The sequence below is a fragment of the Rhinatrema bivittatum genome, chromosome 8, assembly GCF_901001135.1.
Source record: "Rhinatrema bivittatum chromosome 8, aRhiBiv1.1, whole genome shotgun sequence".
Taxonomy (NCBI): Eukaryota; Metazoa; Chordata; class Amphibia; order Gymnophiona; family Rhinatrematidae; genus Rhinatrema; species Rhinatrema bivittatum.
In genome coordinates, this window is record NC_042622.1 from 193,582,754 (window position 1) to 193,608,511 (window position 25,758).

The 25,758-nt window shown below is 46.8% G+C and overlaps 1 protein-coding gene across 1 annotated transcript in view; it reads right to left on the reverse strand.

Moving 5' to 3' along the window:
- GUSB (glucuronidase beta) overlaps positions 1–25,758 on the reverse strand; it is a 69,294-nt gene that overhangs the window by 12,199 nt on the left and 31,337 nt on the right. The window contains exon 10 of the mRNA XM_029612297.1: positions 14,047–14,223. Within this exon, the coding sequence (XP_029468157.1) occupies positions 14,047–14,223 (177 nt within the window). The remainder of the gene's footprint in view (positions 1–14,046; positions 14,224–25,758) is intronic.

Genomic DNA, 25,758 nt, shown 5'->3' on the forward strand with positions numbered 1-25,758 from the left:
TGGGTCCTAACCATCATTCGGGACAAGTTCGTGGAGTCCCCCTGCCACGACCCCTTCAAGAGGGCGGCAGTGCAAGCTACACTGTGCAGAATACTGGCCCTCGAGGCCATAACCCCAGTGCCTCCATAGGAAATAAATACTGGACATTATTTCACTTATTTTATCGTCCCCAAGAAAGAGGGAGCATTCAGACCCATCCTGGACCTCAAGTCGGTCAACCGCCACCTCAGGATTCCCCGCTTCCACATGGAAACCCTACGATCCGTTATAAGGGCGATACAACCAGGAGAGTTTCTCACATCCCTGGATCTTTCGGAGGCCTACCTGCACATCCCAATTCATCAGGAACACCAGCGCTACCTACGCTTCAAAATCCTGAACCGTCACTACCAGTTCCGGGCACTACCCTTCGGGTTAGCCACAGCACTCCGGACGTTCACCAAGGTAATAGTGGTGGTGGCGGCAACACTGAGGAAGGAAGGAATCCTTGTTCACCCTTACCTGGACAATTGGCTGATAGGGGCAAAGTCACCGGAGGAAAGCCGCCAAGCAGCCAGCAGAGTCATAACCCTACTGGAGAGCCTAGGATGGGTGGTCAACACACACAAAAGCTGCCTACAGCCCTCACAGTCGCTGGAATACCTAGGAGTCCGATTTGACACCAAAGAGGACAAGGTCAGCCTGACCCCCACAAGGAGATCAAAATTGTGGAACCAGCTGCAAACCTTGCTGAACGATCCTCGTCCCACAGCAAGTCCTCGAGCTGATGGCATCCACACTGGAAGTTGTGCCATGGGCACGAGCCCACATGAGGCCCCTACAGCGCTCACTTCTATCATGGTGGAACCCACGGTCCCAGAACTACACCGTACGTCTATCACTCCCGGGCAGAGTTTGGACCCAGCTACGGTGGTGGCTGCAGGCCAGCCACATGAGCCGGGGATCAAGGCTATCCTCCCCAACCTGGACCCTACTCACCACAGATGCCAGTCTACAAGGATGGGGAGCACACTGCGAGGAGTTAACCTCCCAAGGGCAGTGGAACGCAGAAGAGGCGGGATGGAACATCAACTGCCTAGAAGCATGGGCAGTCAGACTAGCCTGCCTGTGGTTCGCTCACAGACTTCAAAACAAAGCGGTCAGAGTAATGTCTGACAACGCCACGACAGTGGCCTACATCAACCGGCAGGGGGGAACCAGGAGCCAACAGGTGTCCCTAGAAATAGACCCCCTGATGGCGTGGGCGGAAGCAAACCTCCAGGAGATATCCACCGTCCACATCGCCGGGAAAGACAATATCATGGCAGACTTCCTCAGCAGGGAAAGTCTAGACCCAGGAGAATGGAGGCTGTCGTCCGCAGCCTTCAAGATGATAGTGAATCGGTGGGGGACACCGGACATGGACCTTCTGGCAAACAGATCCAACGCCCAAGTATCCAGATACTTCAGCCGCAGGCAGGAACCGCAGTCCCAAGGGATCGATGCCCTGGTACAGACCTGGCCCCCGGGGATTCTACTATATGCCTTCCCGCCGTGGCTCCTACTGGGCGCAATCATTCACAAGATACAACTACACAAGGGCTTAGTTCTTCTGGTGGCTCCAGATTGGCCAAGAAGACCCTGGTACGCAGACATGAGAAGACTGCTGGCAGGGAACCCCCTACCCCTGCTCCCACACAGGGACCTGCTACAACAAGATCCGATCCTCCACGAGGACCCAGCTCAATTCTCTCTTATGGTCTTGGCCATTGAGAGGGCTCGCCTGAGAAAGAGCACATACTCGGGGGCGGTAATCGACACTCTCCTCCGAGCACGCAAGTTCTCCACATCGCTAACGTACATAAGGATCTGGAGAGTATTTGAAGCCTGGTGCGAAGACCACAACATCAAGCCATGCTCATTTAAAGTTCCCGTGATCCTGGAATTCTTACAGAACGGACTACAGAAGGATCTGTCCCTTAACTCCATCAAGGTACAGGTGGCTGCATTGTCATGCTACGGGTCCAAGAGCTAGGGCGACAGCATAGCTTCTCACCAGGATGTGTCACGCTTCCTGAAAGGAGTCAAACACATTCGCCCACCACTGAAGTGGCCGGTACCTCTGTGGAATCTCATTCTCGTTTTGGACTTCCTAGCGGGAACCGCCTTCAGACCCCTCCGAGGCCTGTCCCTCCGCCTGTTAACCTTAAAGACGGTGTTTTTGCTGGTGGTGTGTTCAGCCCGCCGCATATCGGAACTACAAGCACTGTCCTGCCGTGAGCCGTTCCTCAGGCTCACCCCGGGGTCCATCCAACTACGCACGGTTCCCTCCTTCTTCCCTAAAGTGGTCTCACACTTCCACCTTAACCAGACCATCTCGCTACCAACAATGGATGGCTTGAAGAATTCGGAAGAAGCCCGTAGTCTGCGCCACCTCAACAATCGGCAGACTCCTATCCAGATACCTGGAAATGTCCGAACCCGTACGAAAAACGGACCACCTTTTCGTCCTTCACAGCAGAAAGAGACAAGGGGAAGCGGCCTCGCGGGCAACCATCGCCCGCTGGATCAAGGAAGTCATCAAGGCGGCCTACGTAGAAGCTGGCAAGCCACCACCTCTACAAGTCATGGCCCATTCTACCAGAGCCCAGGCAGTATCCTGGGCAGAAACTAGAATGCTGTCACCTGCCGAGATCTGCAGGGTGGCTACTTGATCCTCCATCCATACCTTCTCCAGATTCTACCGTCTGGACGTTCAGGCTCGGCAGGACATGGCATTTGCAAGGGCAATACTAAGTGGGTCACGGGCAGCCTCCCACCCGGTTCGGGAGTAGCTTTTATACATCCCATTGGTCCTGAGTCCATCTGCTACACGCTAGGAAATGGAGAAATTACTTACCTGATAATTTCGTTTTACTTAGTGTAGACAGATGGACTCAACGTCCCACCCTTGGCTGCCGTCACGCATGGTCTTTCAAATGATTCAAGGGTAAGCCATGTTTTCATTTACCTAGGGCATTCACCCTGCCGGGTGTAGACACTTTCCGGTTGAGTACACTGGCGGTCTCCAGCTATAGTCAATCAACCAGTTCAAGTTAATCAAGTTTTAACGTTTAACCAAGTTATGAAGTTATTCAAGTTAACCAAATTATTAAGTTAATCAGTCAGTCACACACATATCCACAATGCTTTTCAAGGAGAATACTGAAGAGCTGCACTTCCTGCAGGGGTATATGTACTAGGGGCTGACGTCACATTGAAATCTGATCCATCTCCAACTGCTAGCAGGAGTACACTATACCCCATTGGTCCTGAGTCCATCTGTCTACACTAAGGAAAACGAAATTATCAGGTAAGTAATTTCTCCATTTCTGAGGAAAATATACATCATCTTTTCCTGACTTAGGATCGCAAATAAGGTGGGAGGGCAGCTGGCAATGTCTTGTAGCAGACAGATCCCTGCACCCCTAAACTTGCTTACACACCATTGATACCATGAAGCCCAACAGCCTCAACATGTGCCAGACTGATGCCTGGTGGCTCATTTGTATCTCCTTTGTTGCAGTCATTAGAGTGGTGGCCCTTTGTTGTGGAAGAAAGGCTTTTACCTGGATCTTGTCCTGCAGAGTTCTGAGAAACTCCAATTGAGGTCCAGACCAAGGTTAGACTTGAAGTAGTTGATAATTAACCCTAATAACTCAATCACCCAAATGGTCATATACATTAATTCTTCTGCTCTTGCCTGAAAGATGCCTCTTGACCAGCCAGTTGTCCAGGCAAGGAAACATGCACTCCCAGTTTGCATAAGTGCGCCACCATCATGGCCAGGCATTTTGTGAAGACATACGGGGGCAGATACTAGCCCAAATGGCATAATGTGATACTGGAGGTGTTGGTTTCCTACCATGAACTGGAGATTTCATGTGACTGGGAAATAGCTCTATGTGAGTATAGGCGTTCTTGAGATTGAGAGAAATCCCTTTTTGAAGTAAAGGGAGTAAGGTGCTCAGGGAAACCATCCTGAACTTTTCTCTTTTGATGAACTTGTTCAATACTCTTAGGTCTAGGATGGGACTAAGTCCCTCTGTTTTCTTTGGAATCAGGAAAATATTTGAAGTAGAATGTCACCCTCTTTGCCTTGGTGGAACAGGCTCAACTGCTTTGGGTATCAATAGGGCAGAGAGCTCCTTTAGAAACAGTTCCTGATGCAGTGACTAACCTCAAGATGCCTCCATGGTCCGATTTTGGCAAGAGACCCAATAGGTTTAATTCTTATCCTCTCTTGATGATGCTGAAGACCCACACATTCAAGGTTATACTGGGCCACCGGTTTACATAAAACTGCAGTCTTCCCCCACCAGGAAGGTCCCTTGGCATGGGGGACTGGTCAAAACCCCATCTCAGCAGTTGACTGGGTTTTCATCTGGGGCTTAAGCTCCCTTTGCTTCCTCAGATAGGCATAAGGGGCCTTCTGCAAACATGATTGAAGGGGTAGAGGACAGTGCCTCCTCTCCCCTGACCTCAAGGACCTCCCGGAGGAGGAGGCTGGGTCTGGAGTGGCTGTGGAGAACTGCTGGAGCATTGCACAATGATCTTGGATATGTGCCACCACATCCTTGACCCCATCTCCAAAGCGATTCTCTCCCATACACAGCACATTAGCAAGTCTTTTCTGCACTTACAGGTGGAGATCCGAGGCTTGCAGCCAGGTGATTGTGCATATCCCAATCCCTACAGCAGAGACTCTCAATGCCATTTTTGAAAGAATCGTAGATCGAATGGAGTACTTTCAATCTCCAGCCTTTTGTCCACCAGTGATTGGAGGGCATCTTTCTGCTTTTGAGGAAGCTGCTCAGCCATCCTCTGCACTTGCTTCAGAATATTATGCATACACTGGCCCATATAGAGCTGATCAGCTGCTAGGCAGGAAATAAACATAGAACTCATAAAACCCCCCCCCCCCAAAAAACAACCCTCTCTTCCAATAGAATCCATAGCTCTAACATCCTTCCCCAGGGCACAGAGGGATTCTTGGCCTTTTTGAGAGAAGATTCAACAACCATATATTGATGTGGCAGCTGTTGCTTGTTGAATCTAGGAGCCTTCTGGATGAGGTAGACTGCATCTGCCTTCCTATTTATGGGAGCAACGGTGATGGGGTTCTCTTACATCCTCATGAGTATTTCCTTAAGAATCTCGTGACTACCATAATCTCCTTGGGGAATCCATGAACTTGAGGATGTCCAGCATCTTGTTTCTGGACTCTAGCTCTGTCTGTAACGTAAATAGAATGGTTTCAGCCATTGCCCTCATAAATCCAGCAAAGGAGAGGCTCTTAGGCTGGGACTTCCTTCTGTCTGGTGGAAGAGAGGGTTCGGAGGGGAGACCCGTAGATAGCTCTTCTTCAGAGATGGCTGTGGAGTTATAGCCAGACCCCATAAATAGAGAGCCTGAGTTACTGTGGTCTGCAAGTGAGGGCTCTCCAGTACTCTGTCCTCAGCCAGTGGGTCTTCGATTGGCACATCTGGCTGTTTGAGTCTAGACCCTCACCCCAAGAAACTTCTGTGTGTTTGGGAAACTTTCTCACCGGAGGAGCCTGAGATCAGCAATGGGCTGGCAGCCATTGACCTTGATGCCTCTCCAAGCATTAACAATGGAATTGGCATCAGCAAGGGTGTCAGTATCAATGCAGCGCCAGCAACGCCTGAAGGGAGTTGGTGCAGCGACTTGAGGATCGTTGAGATGGCCTTGATACCCTGGAACAGAGATCTTACAGTGCCTTTTCCACAGCCTGCTGAATCCTGTTCTAGTTCCTCCTCAAAAATCGCCAATGCCATCACCGACTGGGAAGCAGGAGGGGTGGCCACATCCACTTCAGAACCAAGAGGTGGACCAGGGGCAGACATCAGGACCATTGGAAAATATCTCATACTCCTAATATGTCCAGAGGATGAGCTCTCCCTGCTGTAGGGCCACTTGGGGGGGGGGGGGGGTTTCTTGGCCGGCATTGGATCATCCCTGCTTCCAGCATTGGACATTGATTGAAACAGATGCTGATGCTTCTTCAGCTTCCCTCGATGCTTGGCATGGGACTTCCTCGATGCTGAGACCAAAGAGGCAGAGCTCGATCAAGTACAAGGAGTCGATAATGGTCTGACTCTGGGTTCCCTATCAGCCAGAGACATTGAGGGAACCAATGGTCCTTCTGCCATCGCTGCAGCTCCAAGGTCCTTGAAGTCAATGCCTCTGATCCATCAGCATCAGTCTTCTAGTGCCCAAACTAATATTCTATAAGATTCAATCAGGGACAGTCACCATTTAGGGGTCTTTTCCATGTATCAGTGGTACCACTGATCATCATGCGATGGTCCCAAGCACGGGACACATCTAATATAGGGACCTGTGATAGACATGGTCCTGCCATATTGAGGGCACTGCTGGAACCTGCTAGACATGATGGAGCAAAACAAAAGGGATGCAAAAATTGAACTTGATAGCAGGGGAAGGTCAAAGACCTGGCAGGCACAGAGGGTCCCACTGCTGTGGGGGAACAACGAATAGAAGCTTAGAAAAATGCTGAAAAACCTTTCCTATGGAACTACAAGGGATGACTGCAGGACCCTATGAATGACAGCCAGAGCTGAAGGAAAAGAACAAAAAATATACACAACAGTGAAGAGAAGAGGCTTAAAACGTGATGGAAAGGACCCCACATGGACTACTGGCATGCTGTGAACCTACCCAGTGAGGCTCCTTCAAAGGTCTAGAATCTTTGACAGTTTTTCTGTGTCTGGCTCTTATGGATGATTTCACCCAGGTGTAAGGACTGCCATCCTGCCTGTCCTAAGAGAAAAACTTTGCTACAAATAGACATAGTTAGCCCTCACAGCAAATGCAGCCTTTCTTCTGCATGACGCTTCTGCCTAGAAGCGGGACATGGCTGTAATTAGCAGCTTCCCAAGATGCAATAAAATTATTTTTAACCAACAGTTCACAGCCATTGTAGAAGTACAACATCCCCCCCCCCAAGTGTACACTCTGGATTCTGAAACAGATCCTAAGTTGCTAAGGGCAAAAGGTTACACAAGACCGCCCAGAAGCACACATTGGTATTTTAGGGGTTTGTGCTTTTGTGTGTCATTTTCTGGATTTATTTTGTGAGTTGAAGAATATTTACATTTATTTTTTTATGCTAGATTTGGGGTAGACAAATACTTTCTTACGAGAATCATGAATCTACCTTCCTGCCCCTAGTTCCAGTTGCCCCAAGGAAAGTAAGACTGCAACCTCTCAGATGCAATGAGGACAAAATCTAAATCAGCTCTGCCTATTCCCCAATACCTGGATGGTGTGTTATGTTGAAAAGCCTCTTTCATTAGACAAAGCAGTTCACAACACATGAAAATAAGAACATGCCATACTGGGTCAGCCCAAGGGTCCATCAAGCCCAGCATCCTGTTTCCAACAGTGGCCAATCCAGGCCATAAGAACCTGGCAAGTACCCAAAAACTAAGTCTATTCCATGCTATTGATGACAGTAATAGCAGTGGCTATTTTCTAAGTCAACTTAATTAATAGCAGGTAATGGACTTCTCCTCCAAGAACTTATCCAATCCTTTTTTAAACACAGCTATACTAACTGCACTAACCACATCCTCTGGCAACAAATTCCAGAGTTTAATTGTGCGTTGAGTAAAAAAGAACTTTCTCCGATTAGTTTTAAATGTGCCACATGATAACTTCATGGAGTGCCCCCTAGTCTTTCTATTATCCGAAAGAGTAAATAACCTATTCATATCTACCCGTTCTAGACCTCTCATGATTTTAAACATCTCTATCATATCCCCCCTCAGCCATCTCTTCTGCAAACTGAACACCCCTAACCTCTTTAGCCTTTTCTCATAGGGGTGCTGTTCCATCCCCTTTATAATTTTGGTCGCCCTTCTCTGAACAATCAATAGCAATATGCATCATAAAATAACATACAATACATCCAAGATCTCACTTCTTACAGTATTAAGGAAGCGACATTTAACTCATAAGAAACCATCTATCAATGACCATCATATAAGCTCAGGGCTTACACAAGCTTCATGTTTTAAATCCCTTAAATGTGCTAGAGAGTATAATCATCGGTCATTAAATGTTTGTGAGCTGGTACTTTTCTTTAAGCATATTTTTCTTTTGCATGTAAAAACTAAAAAAAAAAAAGTCACTTTAGTGTCATTTAGTTCAATAAAAATTTGTACTTATCTTAGATGCTTATTTTTCGTGGAAAACAAAGTCTTCAGAATCCTTAAGTATGTTGATTATCAGATGTAATGAAAGGAGAAATTACTACCTTACCTGATAATTTCTTTTTCATTAATGAAGACAGGTTAATCCACACCAGTGGGTTATGCACCTCTACCAGCAGATGGAGACTGAGCAAAGCTGACGTCACAGTATACATACCCCTGCATAGACATCAGCCCACCAGTATTCTCTGCAAAAGCCAACTGTGGATAACTAAATAGTTATCTTCATGTATTGTTAACAGACAACCATTCAAGCACTCAGTTAACAGGAAAACACTGAGCTCAGACAAGGAGAGTAATATCACTAATTAGGGATTGAACCTGACACATGTCAATAATCCCCAGAAATGCAACCACATAGGAGGACAATAGCACCACCATCTAGCAACCAAAGGCGGGAAGGTAGATTAACCTATCTTCATTAAAGAAAAGGAAATTATCAGGTAAATAGTAATTTCTAATTTCTTAGCATTCAGATAGGTTAATCCACATCAGTGGGATGTATCAAAGCTTCTCCTGAACAGGGCGGGAGGCTGCCTGTGGTCTGATCACTACTGCATGTGCGAAGGCTGCGTCCTCCTAGGCCTACACATCCAGGCGGAAATGCCTGGAAAAGGTGTGTAAGGAGGACCATGTCGCAGCTCGACAAATCTCAATGGGAGATAATCTAATCTCCACCCATGACACTGCCTGAGCCCTAACCTGACTAGGCAATGGCTGCTTAGCATCTACATACATGGCTGTGATAACCTGCTTAATCCAGTGGGCTAGCATAGCCCGCGATGCCAGCTCACCCTGTTTACTCCCATCATGGAGTATAAACAGCTGGTCCATCTTCCTGAGACGTTTAGAAACCTCCAAATAACTCATGATATGCTGGTTGACATCCAAGGTCTGTAACAGGCGATATTCATCCACATCTCTCTTCTTGTCCAGTGTCGGCAGGGAAATTGATTCAAGTGAAAATCCGAGACCACCTTCGGCAAAATGACAGAACAGTTCGCAGATATACTGCCACCAGAGTCACTCGCAGAAATGGTTCCTGGCACGACAAGGCTGCAGTTCGGAAACTCTATGCACAGAACAAATTACCACAAGAAACATTGTCTTCAAAGTAATCTCAAGGAGAGGCTATGCAGTGGTCGAAAGGTGGGACCTGCCAGAAAATCCAGAACCAGATTAAGACTCCACAAAGGCACCGGCAACTGTAAGGGATGAAGAAGATTCTTCATCCTTTTTAAGAACTGGGCCACATCCAGATGGGCCAACAAGGGTTCACCATTCACCTGACCTCAGAAACGGGCAAGAGCCGCCACCTGTACCCGTCAAGGAATTAAGGGCCACACCCTTAATTAACCCATCCTGCAAAAAAATCCAAAATGAGCAGAATCTTATCCGAAGGAGGATGAACCCCTCGTTCTGCACACCAAGCCTCAAACACTCACCAAACCTGAACATAGGCTAAGAAAGCGGAGAACTTTCACACTCAAAGCAGGGTGGAAATCACAGCAGTGGAATATCCATGCTTCAGCAACCGAACCCACTCAAGTGCCTTACCGTAAGACAAAATCGAATTGGATCTTTATGAAGAATAGGCCCCTGATGCAGCAGATCTCGGTGGACCGGTAACTGGAGCGAAGAGTCCTCCAGGAGCCTTCGCAGATCTACATACCACGGCCTCCTGGGTCAATCTGGTGCCACCAGAAGCACCATCTCTGTGGGTCTCAATCCTCTGAATTACTGCCCAAATTGGGCCACAGGAGAAAGGCATATAGAAGCTTGCTTCCAGCCACTCCTGCATGAGAGCATCGATGCCCCAAGTCTTCAGATCTCTCCTGCGACTAAAGAAGTGAGAAACTTTTGCACTGTGTGATCTCACCAGCAAGTCTAGAAATGGGAGGCCCCAGCAGCCCACTATGAGCTGGAACACTTCATTTGACAATTCCCATTCTCTTGAATCCAGAATTTGTCTGCTGAGAAAGTCAGCTCTTACATTGTCTTTTTCTGCAATGTGTGAGGCTTAGATCTCCTTAAGATGTACTTCCACCTATTCCAATAGTTGGGCTATTTCCTGTGACACTTGCTGGCTCTTGGTTCCTCCCTGGCGATTGATGTCAGCCACTGTCATCGCATTGTCAGACATTATTCGGACCGCTTGACCCTGCAAACTGTCGACGAATCGCAAGCATGCCAACCAAATGGCACGGGCTTCCAGCCGATTGATGCTCCAGAGGGACTCTTCTGTACTCCAGTGCCCCTATGCTGTCAACTCCTGACAGTGAGCCCCCCAACCCCAATTTCGACTCTCCCCACCGATCTTCTCTAACTCCTCCCTAAACAACAAGACCCCCTTAAAAGGCAATTTTGTAGGGTTCGATTTCAAAATAGTATCAGCAGACCAGTTCCAAAGCAACAGGAGCCTTCGGGCAGCAATCACCGAAGCTGCCCCTTGAGCCGCGGTGCGCACCAAATCCGCCAGCAAGGCAGCTCCCGGCTCCAGGTGTGGGTTATTTTCTCAGAGCTTCCTGGGCTTCCTGGGTTAACCGTAACCCGACCCTGGCCACCATAGAACAGCAAGCAGAGATTTGGAGATTCATAGCCATCACTTGAAAGGGCCACTTCAAGAGAGCCTCAATCTTCCGATCTTGAGCATCTTTTAAAGCTGCACTTCCTTCCACCAGAATAGTGGTTCACTTTGTCACAGCACAGACTAAGGCGTCCGCCTTAGGAAACCAGAGTTGCTCCCTCACTTTAGGGTCCATGGGATACAATCCTGCTAAGAAGCGACCTCCTTTAAAATTGGCCTCATGTATGCTCCATTCCAAATTTATCAGCTCTTGTACAGTCTCGTGCAAAGGAAAAAACACGAATGCCTTGCACAAGGGTTTCATTTCAGATCTTTGGCCACTGCCGGCAAGATCTCCTCACACCCAAGGGCTTTCAAGGTCTGTACAATTAAACCAGACATCTCATCCCTGTGAAAAAGCCACAGCATAGTTCTATGAGGCTCAGCATCTGGGAGAATTTCTGACTCTCTTCCAATAATGGATCGTTGAGATCCCCCACAGAGGATTCCAACTCCCCACCTGAGTTTCCTGAAGGATCCTTGTTGCTGCTTTCTTCTTCCTCCGTCTGCCTCCTTTTCTACTTCCTCCTGGAAGGAGACAAGGGCTCCCTGGAATGCTTCCTAGATCCTAAGGAGGGAGACCTCTGAAGCTGGCGGTGCCTAGCCTCTTCCCGGGGGACCTTCTTGCCCCTGACAGAAGGTCTGGAGACCCTTAAATTCCACTCATGAAATGGCAAAAAGATCCAACCCTGAAGTAGGCAAAGCCTTCTTGGAGCCCATTCCCCGAGGGGATTGGCAGGAGAGGGGGCGGGGAAGACTCCACACCCGCTCTGGTAGGAGTCGCCGCCACAACCTCTGCCTGTAAAGCAGGGGCCTCTGAGGTCCTGCAAGAACAAACTCTCTTGTACAGACATCTCCCTGGGCCTCCACACACTTTTGACACACGGAGGGACCTTTTGGGACTAAGGACCTTCATATGGCATGCTGAGCAGACATGAAGTTTCTTGCTGCACTACTCCCCTGATGCCATGTCACAGTCTCTCTCCCCCTAAAAGCTAAGCAACTGCGTCCCACCATGTGTCTCAGCAGTTTCTGCCAATCAAAATGGTGCCTGCTGCGTGTCTTTGCCGCTGAAACTTTGCTTGCTCTAAATTAACCCGCAGCACTCCTGAATCGCACAGCTCGGCGCACGTGCAATCACAGCTGTCTCTCTCTTCGCTGCTGCCCGGCCTGCAAGTGATCACACCGATACCATTCTTAGCACAGCCCGATGCACACGTTTTGGTTTTTTTCCCCAATAAACTTTCAACAGGCAAAACCAACAATATAAGTAAGAATGGCAGGGACAGAGTAGAGGGAAGAAAGAAGCACCAGACAAAGGACTATGCAATAGGGCTGAGCCCAAGGCCTCCTTACCCTACTGGATCTCTTCTCCTCTCTGGAGGAGGGCTAGGGCCACAGCCTTCACCTCGCTCCTGTCCTATTTTATGCTCATCTCCTGAGATTGTTTCTCAGAAACTCAGCTGACGGAGGGAGCTCCTGCTTTCACCACAGTAGGTCAAACTGGTCTGTTCAGTCCAGGCAGGCCAAGATCCACAAGAATGGATGCATGTCCACCACCTGCTGGAGTCTGAGAAAAAATGGCTGGCTGGTCCCTGAGCAGAGCTATATAAGGGTGGCATCAGCAAGTCATTTTCTTTCTCCATCTGCTGCTTGGAATGCACAACCCACTAGTGTGGACTGGCTTGCCTGGATGAAGAGGAACTTTCAATACCACTCCCCCTTCTACAGGAATAGTCGTCCACTTGGTGATGGCACACACCAGTGCATCCTCTTTTGGAAAGCGCATCTGCTCTCTCACACCAGATCCCTATAATTAACTCCCCTTCTTTTTCTATACATTTACTCTTTACCTGAGCTCAGCCCGTTCCGGCCGAGTACAGAGTCTGTCTCTGGCTGTGGAGAGAGAGGGCAAAGGCCATCACGTTGCACTCGGCTTCCTGCACCTGCTAGCCTCTCAGCTGTTTGTCTTTCTACAGCTAAGTCCATGCCGGAAAACCAGCTACCGGCCCGAGGCACTCTGGTGGAGGGATCCACAAATATCACCTCAGGAAAACTCAATTGAGGGAGGGAGCAGGGTGAATTAAAAATGTATTTATTTTTTACATAATCCCCAGTAGGGAGATGCATGTCCACCAGGAGATGAAGAATACTGGCAGGCTGATGTCTATGCAGGGGTATATATACCGTGATGTCAGTTTTGCTCGGTCTCCATCTGCTGGTAGAGGTGCATAACACACTGGTGTGGATTAATCTGCCTGAATGCTAAGGAAGTTCTTATTTAACGCGACATTGCAATGTTTCGAATTAGATGCGTGATACAACTTTCAAAGCTGAGGAATTTTGGAGTATGAACATTGTGATTCAAGATGACCCCTGAAGAAGGAATTTCTTTCAAAACATTGAAATATCGGTTAAATAATAACTTTCATTACATTTGATGTTCAACATACTTTATGCTTAAGGATTCTGACGACTTTTGTTTTCCCAGAAGAATAAGCATCTAAGATAAGTACAAATTTTTTTCGTGCTAAATGATGCTAAAGTGACTTTTTCAGTTTTTACATGCAAAAGAAAAATATACTTTTTTAAAGTACCAGGCACAAACATTTAATGATGGAGGATTATACTCTCTAGCACATTTAAGGGATTTAAAAACACAAATCTTTTTGTGTAAGCCCTGTGCTTATATAATGGTCACTGAAAGATGGTTTGTTATATGAGTTAAGTGTTGCTTCCTTAATATTGTAAGAAGTGAGATCTTGGATATATTCTTTATGAGGGATTCTCACACATTTTGGGTTCTTTATATTTTATTATTCATAAAATAATATGCAATAAACATCAATAGTAAGGGCATAACTCAGACCTTCTCTACTATGAGGCAGGACAGAGCCACTTCCCCAAGCTTTCAAACTAGTAAAAAAAAAAAAAAAAACCCACAAAAAATCCAACCATCTTAGTGCCCACTAACCCACCCTGCATCCTTAAATAACAAAAACCCCATCTGTTCCTGAAGAAGCTCCAAAAGGGACGAATCTCTTTGGGAGCAACCCTCCCCTGCCTTTTGCAATGGCAACATTAATACGAAACACACACATAAACACTTATTTCTGTTTAAAAGACTCCGGCTTTTCCACTCACACTGTGAAACCCACTGATGGTATCCGCTCCGTATTCGGACTGGATTATGGGCTTGTGGTATTTTCCATACCAGTTCTCAAACTGTGTATTGAGCTGCAGCTGAATCACCTCCAGGTGACCAGGGTCATGGTACCAGGAGAAGTAGCTGTTCACGCAGATCACATCCACGTACTTCACCTGGGGAGAGACAGCTCGCCATTACCACTGGAGTTTCATAGAGCATTCAGTGTCTTGAAAAAGGCCGCTTGGGTTTCTTTTTCTTAATAACTTTTGGAATATTTCTATAATTGTTTTTTCACAATGAAATTGTAGAGTATGTTGTGCAGATCAGTGAAATAAACTCCTACTTTCATGCATTTTAATTTCTATTTTTTAAGACAGCAGAATGAAAAACATACAAGGGTGTGAAGACTTCCGCAAAGTATTGTAGATACAGATATTTCTGATCTAATAACTTATTTCATTTTCTTTGAATCAGAACACAGACAACTGTTGCTGAGTAATTCTCTGTGCTCTAAGATCTTATTTAAGGTTACTGTGGGAGAAATCTTACATTTTTGCCTTTGCCATGCATAGAACCTGGATCTGCTCCCCAGGCCAGCAAGGGATGGTGCAGAGGCCCAAGACTTGGGTTACAGGGTCACGATTTGTAGCCCCTGGCCAAAGACCATGGTTACAGTGGCTAGGTTACATGTAAAAGAGGAGGAAGCCCCCCCCCCCCCTTCCCCCTTGGGTGGTTGTGAATGAAGGCTCATGACGCTGGCGCCTGGTCCTAGTTATGATTGAGCTGAACAGATACTACCAAAAAAAGGTAAAGTAATGTTTCAGGTCTTTGTTTAGGAAAATAGTCATATTTTTATACCTTTCAGGTGTTTTAACTGGAGCCGACAAGCTTTGTTTTGAAATCTGGATGCCGTTTTAAAAACACTGGCAAATGTCAAGAGATGAAAGCATGGCTTCTGCACAGCCCCAGGGGAAGAAAGTCCCAGTCTTTGCTCGGGATGCATGCATAGCTTCCAAAAGGAGGGGTGCAATCTGTGGACCTTGGCCAAGAACCATCACAATGCTGGTTGGATTACATGGGGGGGGGGGGGGGGAATGGGCCAAATATCCGGGGTACTTTCAAATGAAAGTTCAGGAGGTGATGGTTACAACTGAGATGGAAATACAAAGGATGGGGAAGAAAGCCTGGAAAATTAAAAACAAGGTCCTCCCCCCCCCCCCAAAAAAAAAAAAAAAAAAAAAAAGACACTCCAAGATACTGACTTCCACGATTAAAAAAGGTCTGACCTTAAACTAACATCCCCCAATTATTCACATAACAGATCCAGAAGCAGTGAATGATTTCCCCCCATGCACTGACCTGCCAATATGGCTCAGCTATGCTCTGGAGGGACCACCTCTAGGCCTGAGAAGGTCAGTCAGTCTCTATTGACTGGATAATGTCTGGTGGCACCAAAAGTGACATTGATGGTGGATTTAAGCAATGTTGGTACCTGTCCACTGGGATCCAGATTGAGACCACTTAGTGTCTTCCAGCTGGCAATGACCTTCCATCAATTCAGACTTAAGTTGGATTTGAACTCCTGAATGGCTCTGGATATTGACATAGGGTTGCAGAGGCATGCAGTCTTCAATTCGGCAAGTGAATTTTTTTCCATCTTCCTCCCCCCCCCCCCTGTTTTCTGCCCTCAGTGTTCTTTGCCACCTCTCCTCCCCAACCAAAAACCGCAAGCCTTCGTGGCTCAAGGAAACCTAAAACGTTGATGACGCCACATTCAGTGCCCCTGAGTGACCAGCAGAGTGGACATCGGAGGCTACCTTCCCTTCCTGGCCTGAGTGCACCCAGACCCAACTGACCCTGAATGGCAGGGGATCTCAACTCAAATCACCCACACCATAGTACTATGGCTTGGGACACAATGGGAAGAAACAAAAACAAACTTCACACTTGTGGCTACGCTTGACCGATTTCCGCTTTGTTTCTTTGGGACACATTGGGACAGCCCAGGAATAAAAGAAAATTGGTTCTTACCTGCTAATTTTCGTTCCTGGAATACCACAGATCAGTCCAGCATCCTGGGATTATGCCTCCCTTCCAACAGTTGAAGACAGAGAAAATGTCACTGGCACATTACCCGGATTGCCACCTGCAGTCGCTCAGCATTGACCCGTACCCAAGCCAAGATTAGTCATACAATCCTAATAAACATGCAAAACAATTTCTCACAAACGAGCAAGGGGAAAGAGAATAAACCCCACCTTGAAAGAAAAAAAACTCTTTACTTCGTAATTCCCAACCAGGAGAACACACTTGAAATCTGAAGTAGCTCTGCAGCCTATATACAATAGAACCATGACAGCAGAGCGAGTGGACTCTCCCCCACACAGAACGGGACTCTGGACTGATCCATGGTATTCCAGGAATGAAAATTTGCAGGTAAGAACCAATTTTCCTTTTCTGTTCATACCCAGATCAGTCCAGACTCCTGGGATGTACCTAAGCTTCCTTAATTAGGGTGGGACTGCGAGAGTCCCACTTGACGAACACTCACCAAAGCCCATGGCCTCTGGAGCCTGGACATCCAAACGATAATGTCTGGTGAAAGGGTGCAACGACTTCCAAGTAGCCGCTTGACAAATTTCCTGCGGCGATACCAGCTGGCATTCGGCCCAAGAAGTCACCTGAGTCTGAACTGAATGAGCCCTCAATCGTACCGGGACAGGGTACCCTTTACAGATATATGCAGAGCTTATTGCCTCCTTCAACCATCGTGCTTTAGTAGACTTTGAAGATTTCTGCCCCTTCTTAGGACCATTCCACAACACAAAAAGATGGTCAGACACCCTGAAGTTATTAGTAACTTTGAGGTAACGCAACAAAGCCCGTTTCACATCCAAACATCGTAGGTCCTTAGCGTGCGGAGCAGACACATCAAAATCCGGAAAAGCCGGAAGTTCCATGGTCTGATTCAAATGAAACACTGACATAACCTTTGGGAGAAAAGGGGGCACAGTCCTCAAAGAAATCCCGAAATCTGAAATCCTCAGGAAAGGCTCTCTGCCGACAGCACTTGTAGTTTCGAAATACTGCAGGCGGAACAAATGGCCACCAGAAACACCACTTTTAAACGTGAGATCCTTCACCGTTGCCCTTCTCAAGGGTTCAAAAAGAGCCCTACACATCCTTCCGAGGAATAAATTTAGGTTCCATAAAGGACATATTCTCCGCAACAGGGGACACAAATGCTTTGTCCTGCGAAGGAAGTGAACCACATCCGGGTGAGCAGCCAACGAAATTCCATGCACCTTGCCTCGAAGACAGCCTAAGGCCGCCACCTGCACCTTAAGAAAGCTAAAGGCCAAACCTTTCTTCAAACCCTCCTGCAAGAAAGCCAAGACATGAGACATTGAGGCATGAGTGGAGACCACTCCTTGGTAGGTGCAAAAGCTTTCCAGACTGACATATGATCAAGAAGTGAAAGTCTTCCTAGCCTGCATCAAAGTGGAAATGACATCCTCCGGATATTCTTTTTTGAGAGAAAAAGAATATCTGGGCCGCAAGACAAAAGTGATCTGCCCGATCCGAAAATGTTGGATCCTGCCGCAGAAGGTTTGGCAAATGATCGAGCCGCAGTGGACTGTCAACCGCCAGGTTGACCAGATCCGCAAACAAAGGGTGCTTCTGGCACCACCAGAATTACTTCTCCGGGGTAATTTTCTATTCGCCTTATCAGTTTCCTCACCAGGGGCCATGGAGGAAACATGTACAGTAGAATTCCCCAGGGCCACAGTAGAACCAGAGCATCTACACCCTCTGCACTGCGCTCTCTTCTGCAACTGAAAAACCAGGGCGCTTTGGTGTTCTTTCGAGACACCATCAGGTCCAAGCTGCGACATATCAGAGCCATTGCCTCTTCCGACTGCTCCCTCTCCTCGGGGTCCAGTTTCTTCCAACTGAGAAAATCCGCCTGCACATTGTCCACTCCAGCAATGTGAGACACTGCGTGCATAGCAGATGCTGCTCCGCCCAGAGAAACAAGTTCTGAGCTTCCTGGGTTCCCCCCTTGTCGGTTGATGTAAGCCACTGTGGTCGCATTGCCTGACAATATGTGCACTGAATGGCTGCTCAAGAGAGGCAGAAAAGCAAGTAACGCGTACCGCACTGCCCTAGTCCCCAAATGATTGATAGACCAGGACTTCTCATCTGTGGACCATTGCCCCTGGGCTGACTGATTCTGACACACCGCCCCTTAGCAGGAGGATAAATTTTTCTCTTGCTTTTCTTTACTTTACTAACATATAGATTAGTTGCCTTGGTAATTGCTCCTTTTAGTTTGGCCCACTGTTACACATCTCTCATTTTCTCCCAGCCTTCTAGTTCTTCCTCCAGATACTTCTCCATTTCAACAAAGTCCGTGTGTTTGAATAGCAAAACTCGGGTCTTCGTGCGACTTCTCCGTATCCTATTTGTGATATTTATTTATTTATTTAAAACTTTTTTATACCGACATTCATTTGCATATCACATCTGTTTACATACAACGGGGATTAATACAACAAATTAGAAAGTGAAAAATAAGCTACATTAAACAGGGAGGCGAAGGAACAAGATGGGAATGTAGCAGAAGAATAAAGGGTCCATCGGGCGAGTTGGATAGGTTAATAAAATGAAAGAAAAAGGCATAAAATAAAATGAAATGAGAAAGGAGTAACTATTTACAAGATTCTGTGTTGAGGCTCTAGTTCAGGGTGTAAACTAAAAGTAACAATAGATAAGCGTCTGTGGATTTCATTGGAGGGGTGGGGGATGATTTTAAGGGAGAGGGTTAGTGGAGGGTTATTATTATGAATAGGCCCTTTTAAATAGCCAAGTTTTTAGGGGTTTTTTTAAAGTTTTTGTACAGTGTTCGTTGCGTAGTCCGGGTGGTATTGAGTTCCATAGTGTAGGTCCCGGTATGGAAAAGGCGCGATCTTTAGTGGAGATATGGCGAGTGAGTTTGTGAGAGGGTATTGATAGGGATCCTTTATAGGCAGCTCTGGTAGGTCTATTGGAAGTGTGATAGTGCAGGGAGTCCTTAAACCAATGAATATTTTGGTTATGTAGTGTTTTATGGATAATTGTGAGAGTCTTGTGTTGTATTCTGGCGGAGATAGGAAGCCAATGGAGGTCTCTGAGGATTGGCGTAATGTGATCTATTCTGCGGGAGTTGGTAGTGCGTTAGACCCAGTTCAGCGAGGAGTTGGCATAGGGGTAGTAGGTAAACATTGAAGAGTGTAGGGGAAAGGGAGGAGCCTTGGGGGACCCCTCGAGTCAGGTTAATGGGGTTAGATTCATATTTGCCAATTTTAACTTTGTAGTGTCTGTTACCGAGGAAGGTTTTGAACCAGCTGAGAGCAATTCCGGAAATACCTATTTCGGAGAGGCTGTCAATTAGTATGTTATGATTGACCGTGTCGAATGCAGCGGAAATGTCTAGCAGGGCTAGGACGTATGACTGGCCCTTGTCAAGTCCCTTGAGAAGGGTATCAGTGAGGGATATTAGGAGGGTTTCCGTATTGAAAAACTTACGGAAGCCATATTGTGATGGGAGTAAAATGTTGTATTGTTCCAGGTGGTCTGTAAGTTGCAAGTTGACCACCCTTTCCAAAAGTTTAACTAAGAATGGGAGATTAGAGATAGGTCTGAAATGAGAGGGGTCTGATGTGTCTAGGTTTGGTTTCTTAAGAATGGGCTTGAGGATGGATTGTTTCCAGGAGGGAGGAACTTTTCCCGAGGGAAAGAGAGCAGTTAATGATTTTTGATAGTGGCTTGGCAATAGTCTCTGGGATGGTGAGAAGAGATTTTATTGGGATCGGGTCCTCTGGGTGTGAGGAAGGCTTCATTTTCTTTAGGATTGAGGTTATCCACGAGGCGGTGGTTAGTTCGAATGAGTTAAGTGAGATGTTTGTGTTATTTTGGGTAGTGGGGGGGTGGGAGGAAGAAGGTGGGAATCGAGACCTAAGCTTGTGGAAGAATTGAGCTAGTTCATTACATTTGTTTAAGGCATCGTTTTCTGAGACTAGGGGAGGGGAGGTTTTTGTAATGCTTGAGACATAAGCAAAGAGGGCCTTGGCATTATATTGGTAGTTGTGTATTTTGAGAGCGTAGTAATCTTTCTTGGTTTTTAGGATTGTGGTTCTGTAGGTGTAGCGAGTGTGTTTGTAAGTGGCTAGAAGGGTAGGGGATGGCTCCTTGCGCCATTTCTTTTCCTTGGTCCTTAATTCTAGTTTGAGTGTCTTTAGCTCACCTGTATACCATGGTTTTTTATTATTAGATGTTAGGTCTTTGGAGATAAGTGGGCAGATTTTGTCAGCGATGTTAGTGGTTATCTGGCTCCATGAGTTGCAGGCAGCTTCTACATCAATGAGGTCGAGATTATCGAGGTTGTTATTGAAGGTGAGGGTTAGCTCCTCTTTGGTGCAGGAATTCCTGTAATGTATGGTATTGTTTTGTTTGTGGGTGGTGGTCAATGTTTTATTTGTGAAGAGCTTGGTTTCTATGAGCGAGTGGTCTGACCAGGGGACCGGGGAGCTAGAGGGGGGTTCAGTAAGAGTAAGGTGTGAGTTTGTGAAAATCAAGTCCAAGGTGTGGCCCGCTTTGTGTGTGGGGCCGGATATGATTTGTTTAAATCCCATGGCTGAAAAGGAGGAGAGGAGGGATTTACTTGTGGGGGAAAGGGGTATAGTGCCTACGTGGAGATAGAAGTCTCCGAGGATGATAGCTGGAGAGTCCATGTCTATGTTTGCAGTGATAAATTCAATGAGAGGGGAGGCGTTGTGGTCGAGGAGGCCTGGGGGGGTGTAGACAAGGCAGATTTGGAGTTGTGAGGATTTGAAAAAGCCTATTTCAAATTTAGGGGCGGTGTTAACTGTCTGTGAGATTAAATTACGTTTTTTGGCAGCCAGTAAGAGACCTCCACTTCTTTTTTTGAGCCTGGGGAGGGAGAAGATGTCATTGAGGTTGGTGGGGAGTTGGTTCAGGAGGACAATGTCAGTTTGTTTGAGCCATGTTTCTGTTATTGCACAGATGTCTGGCCGGTTGTCGAGCAGGAGGTCATTCAGGATGGGGGTTTTCTTCGATAAGGACTGAGTTAAAGAGGATAATTGATAATGACGTAAGCCAGAGAAATTGTGTTAGAGGGGAAACCATGATTGGAACTAGGGATTTGAGGTTGGAGGGAGGAGAGAAGGGAAGAGCTTTTTGTGGAGAAATGGCTTGTAGTTAAGAATAGAGATTGGGTAGGTAAGCATATCTAGGGTGTGAGAAAAAAGCAGTATAGATATTGGGTGGATGGTAATTGAAGACTCTGTAAGAGGAGGTTGGGGAAGGGGGTAAAGAGCGTGACAGGGTGGGCGAGAAAGTAGGAGGAGGGGTAGCAAGAAGGGGACCAATGGAAGAATTTTTAGTTAGTAGGATGTGGAAGAGACGTGTAGGCACCGAAATGGCAGCACAAAGGGGCGCACTAAGGGGTAGGCCCCTTAGTTGCGCTCCTTCGGCGCACGGCACCTACAGTTCACCGTGGCGCTTTTTATTAGCAGTCTTACGTCGCGGTAATGTCCCTTATCGCTTCTGTGATAGCACGGTGGTGGGTGGCGGCTAGGTGCAGGCGGCTTCCTGGTCCTTCCCACGGCGTTGAATGCCGGTCTTGGAGGTCTGTGCTGGCGTTGGCGAGACTGGTGGGACTGGGTCAGGGGTCCCAGAAGGCAGTGGCAGGGGCCTCAGGTTGGTGAGGATTCGGCCTGGGTTAGGCGGGCTTCGGTGGGGGGGGGGGGCGTGGGTAGGCGCATCTCGGGTAGGCCTCTGGCCGAATGGGAGCGTGGGGCCTCAGGTCAGCCAGCCGTGAAGGGCGAGCATGGCGGTCGGAGGCGGATGGTGGAGGGCTCCAGGCGCTGGTTGCGAGTCAGTATGTCGCGAATCGGTATGAAACCATACCGTTTGATGATCACTGGTGCTGAGGTGGGCACCCACCCGGACATTAGAGACATTATCTCTATTAGTGAGCACTAAATCAAGTATAGCTCCCTCCCTTGTGGGTTCCATTACCATTTGTTTGAACAGAGCCCCTTGCAGGGCATCCACTATCTCTCTACTTTTATTAGTTTCTGCAGAAGAGATTCTCCAATCTACATCTGGCAGATTAAAATCTCCAACAATCACCACTTCTCCCTTCTTTCCCATCTTTTGGTTGTCTTCAACCAGATCTCTGTCAAAGTTTGATTTGGAGGCCAGTAAATCACTCCAATAAAAATGGATGCCCATCATCTTTTTTTAGGACGGCCCATAATGCTTCTTCTTTGCCCCATCTTCCTTGCAGCTCAGATGCTTGGATATTGTTTTTGACATAAAGAGCCACTCCTCCCCCTTTTCTGTCCTTCCTTAACAAGTTATAGCCTGTTATGGCCATATCCCAATCATGAGATTCCGTGAACCACGTCTCCCTGACAGTAAAAATGTCCAAGTCCGCCTCCACCATTAGGGCTTGCAGATCTGGGATTTTATTGCCCAAACCAGAGCTTCAGGCTCTGGTTATGTATGCACCATACATGAAGTTCTTCCACGATTGTGAGGTCTTGCGTACGCATCCTACGTTTCTGCCCAAGGTCATGACTGATTTCCACCTCAATCAGTCCATCGTTTTGTCTACCTTTTTTCTGAGGCCTCATTCCCACCCAGGGGTGTGGGCACTTCACACCCTGGACTGTAAGAGGGCTTTGGCATTCTACCTGGATCGCACGGCGAGCCACAGGCAATCCACCCAGCTCTTCATGCCCTTTGACTCCAACAGGCTGGGGGGTAGCGGTGAGTAAGCAGACCTTGTCCAGTTGGCTGGCTGACCGTATTGCCTTCTGCTACATGCAGGCAGGCCTTCAGCTTGATGGCAGAGTAGAGGCTCAACTCTGTGCGGGCTATGGCAACGTCGGTGGCCCATTTGCATGCAATCCCCATCACTGAAATTTGCCGAGCCGCAACCTGGAGTTCTCTTCACACGTTTGCAGCCATTATTGCCTTCACAGGGATGGCTGTCAGGACAGTGCCTTTGGTCAGTCTGTCCTGTGTAATCTGTTCCAGGCTTGAACCAATTTTTGCTCGTGCAGACCACCCACGTTTACCTATAGCGCCGCAGTTGTGTTGTGCCCGTTTGTACCTTGTTCGGCTGCTGTTGGTCTCTCTGCTTGCATGGAGCTGGCTGGAGCTTTGTACTCACCCACATATGAGGACTACCATCCTGCTTGTCCTAGGAGAAAAAGCAGTTGCTTACCTGTAACAGGTGTTCTCCTAGGACAGCAGAATGTTAGTCCTCAGGAATTCCGCCCGCCTCCCCAGGAAGTTGGGTTCACCTTTGGTTTGTGCTTTTATTTTTTCGCTTGTATTTTTGCTATGTTACAAGACTGAAGGGGGACCTCGCATGGACACACGGATAGTAGCAGGCTGGGTATGCTCAGTCTGCTGGTCAAAGCTTCTAGAAACTTTGACAAAAGTTTTCCGTGCTGGGCTCCATCGGATGATGTTACCCACATGTGAGGACTAACATCCTGCTGTCCTAGGAGAACACGTTTCAGGTAAGCAACTGCGCTTTCTCTGAAGAGCTGTTGGATTCTACCTGGTCTCCTGGGGGGGGGGGGGGGGGGGAGGGAACTGACCCCACCAGCTAATCATCCCCCAGTGGCAAAAAGCCAAGGCAGAGAAGGGTCTCCGACCCCCTACTCGTTCCCCTCAACACCAGGAGAGATAGCCCCACCAGGGCCTAACTACCTCCAGGGAGGGATACTATCAAATAACTTTGATCTCTTCTCCCTCTTCCCCCCCCCCCAGACTGCAGGGATTGCGCGTCTACCATCTGCTGGAGACAGAGAAATACTGAGCGACTGCAGGTGGCACTCTGGGTTGTATGTCAGTGCAACTTTCTCTGTCTCCATCTACTGGAAAGGAGGCATAATCCCAAGAGTTTGGACTGATCCGGGTATGAACAGGAAGGAGGCATTTCATTACTGCAGGGGTAAGAAGCACAAACAGGAAAAGACTGGGAAGAACAATTTCATAAAATCAAAGTTATTATATATTTTACTCTTCTGTGCTGAACATGTACTATATTTGATGGGCCTGTACTGCAATAAGAAGTGCTTTATAGGTCATGCATTGTCAAAACTGAGGTGTGAATACAATTATTGCTATATTTTATTTTGAAATTTAAGCTTAGTTAAGTTATCTAAGAACAGCAATGGGAGATAAGTATTCTGGCCTTTGTGCAATATTGACTGTGCAATATTGACTTTTCAATATATTTATAAATGATCTGGAAAGAAATACGACGAGTGAGAATCAAATTTGCAGATGACACAAAATTGTTCAGAGTAGTTAAATCACAAGCAGATTGTGATAAATTGCAGGAAGACCTTGTGAGCCTGGAAAACTGGGCATCCAAATGGCAGATGAAATTTAATGTGGATAAGTGCAAGGTGATGCATATAGAGAAAAATAACCCATGCTATAATTACACAATGTTGGGTTCCACATTAGGTGCTACAACCCAAGAAAGAGATCTAGACGTCATAGTGGATAACACATTGAAATCGTCGGTTCAGTGTGCTGCGGCAGTCAAAAAAGCAAACAGAATGTTGGGAATTATTAGAAAGGGAATGGTGAATAAAACGGAAAATGTCATAATGCCTCTGTATCGCTCCATGGTGAGACTGCACCTTGAATACTGTGTACAATTCTGGTCACCGCATCTCAAAAAAGATATAATTGCGATGGAGAAGGTACAGAGAAGGGCTACCAAAATGATAAGGGGAATGGAAGAGCTCCCCTATGAGGAAAGACTAAAGAGGTTAGGACTTTTCAGGTTGGAGAAGAGACGGCTGAGGGGGGATATGATAGAGATATTTAAAATTATGAGAGGTCTAGAACGGGTTAATGTGAATCAGTTATTTACTCTTTCGGATAGTAGAAACACTAGGGGGCACTCCATGAAGTTAGCATGTGGCACATTTAAAACTAATTGGAGAAAGTTCTTTTTTACTCAACGCACAATTAAACTCTGGAATTTGTTGCCAGAGGATGTGGTTACTGCAGTTAGTATAGCGGTGTTTAAAAAAGGATTGGATAAGTTCTTGGAGGAGAAGTCCATTACCTGCTATTAAGTTCACTTAGAGAATAGCCACTGCCATTAGCAATGGTAACATGGAATAGACTTAGCTTTTGGGTACTTGCCAGGTTCTTATGGCCTGGATTGGCCACTGTTGGAAACAGGATGCTGGGCTTGATGGACACTTGGTCTGACCCAGTATGGCATTTTCTTATGTTATGTCTAAAATTGCTTAATATTCCATCATATACAATCATATATACATCATATACAATATACATCATATACAAGGGGCATGGTGTCCCACCCAGACACCGGGCCAGTTTCACTTTAAGAGTCGGCTAGCCGACAATAGTTGTTTCTCCCCATTTATTTCTCGCACCATCTCCAGTGTGACTGGATCCAAGTTCAAGCTTCCTTATTTTATTGTAATGCCTTGTTTGTGCAAATTGCTATGGTTAAATGTGAACCGAATTGATTTGTAACTTGTTACAAGAATATCGGTATATAAGAGTCCTAAATAAATAAATAAAATAAATAAATATCAGGAATTAATGCTAATATATATATATATATTCATGGG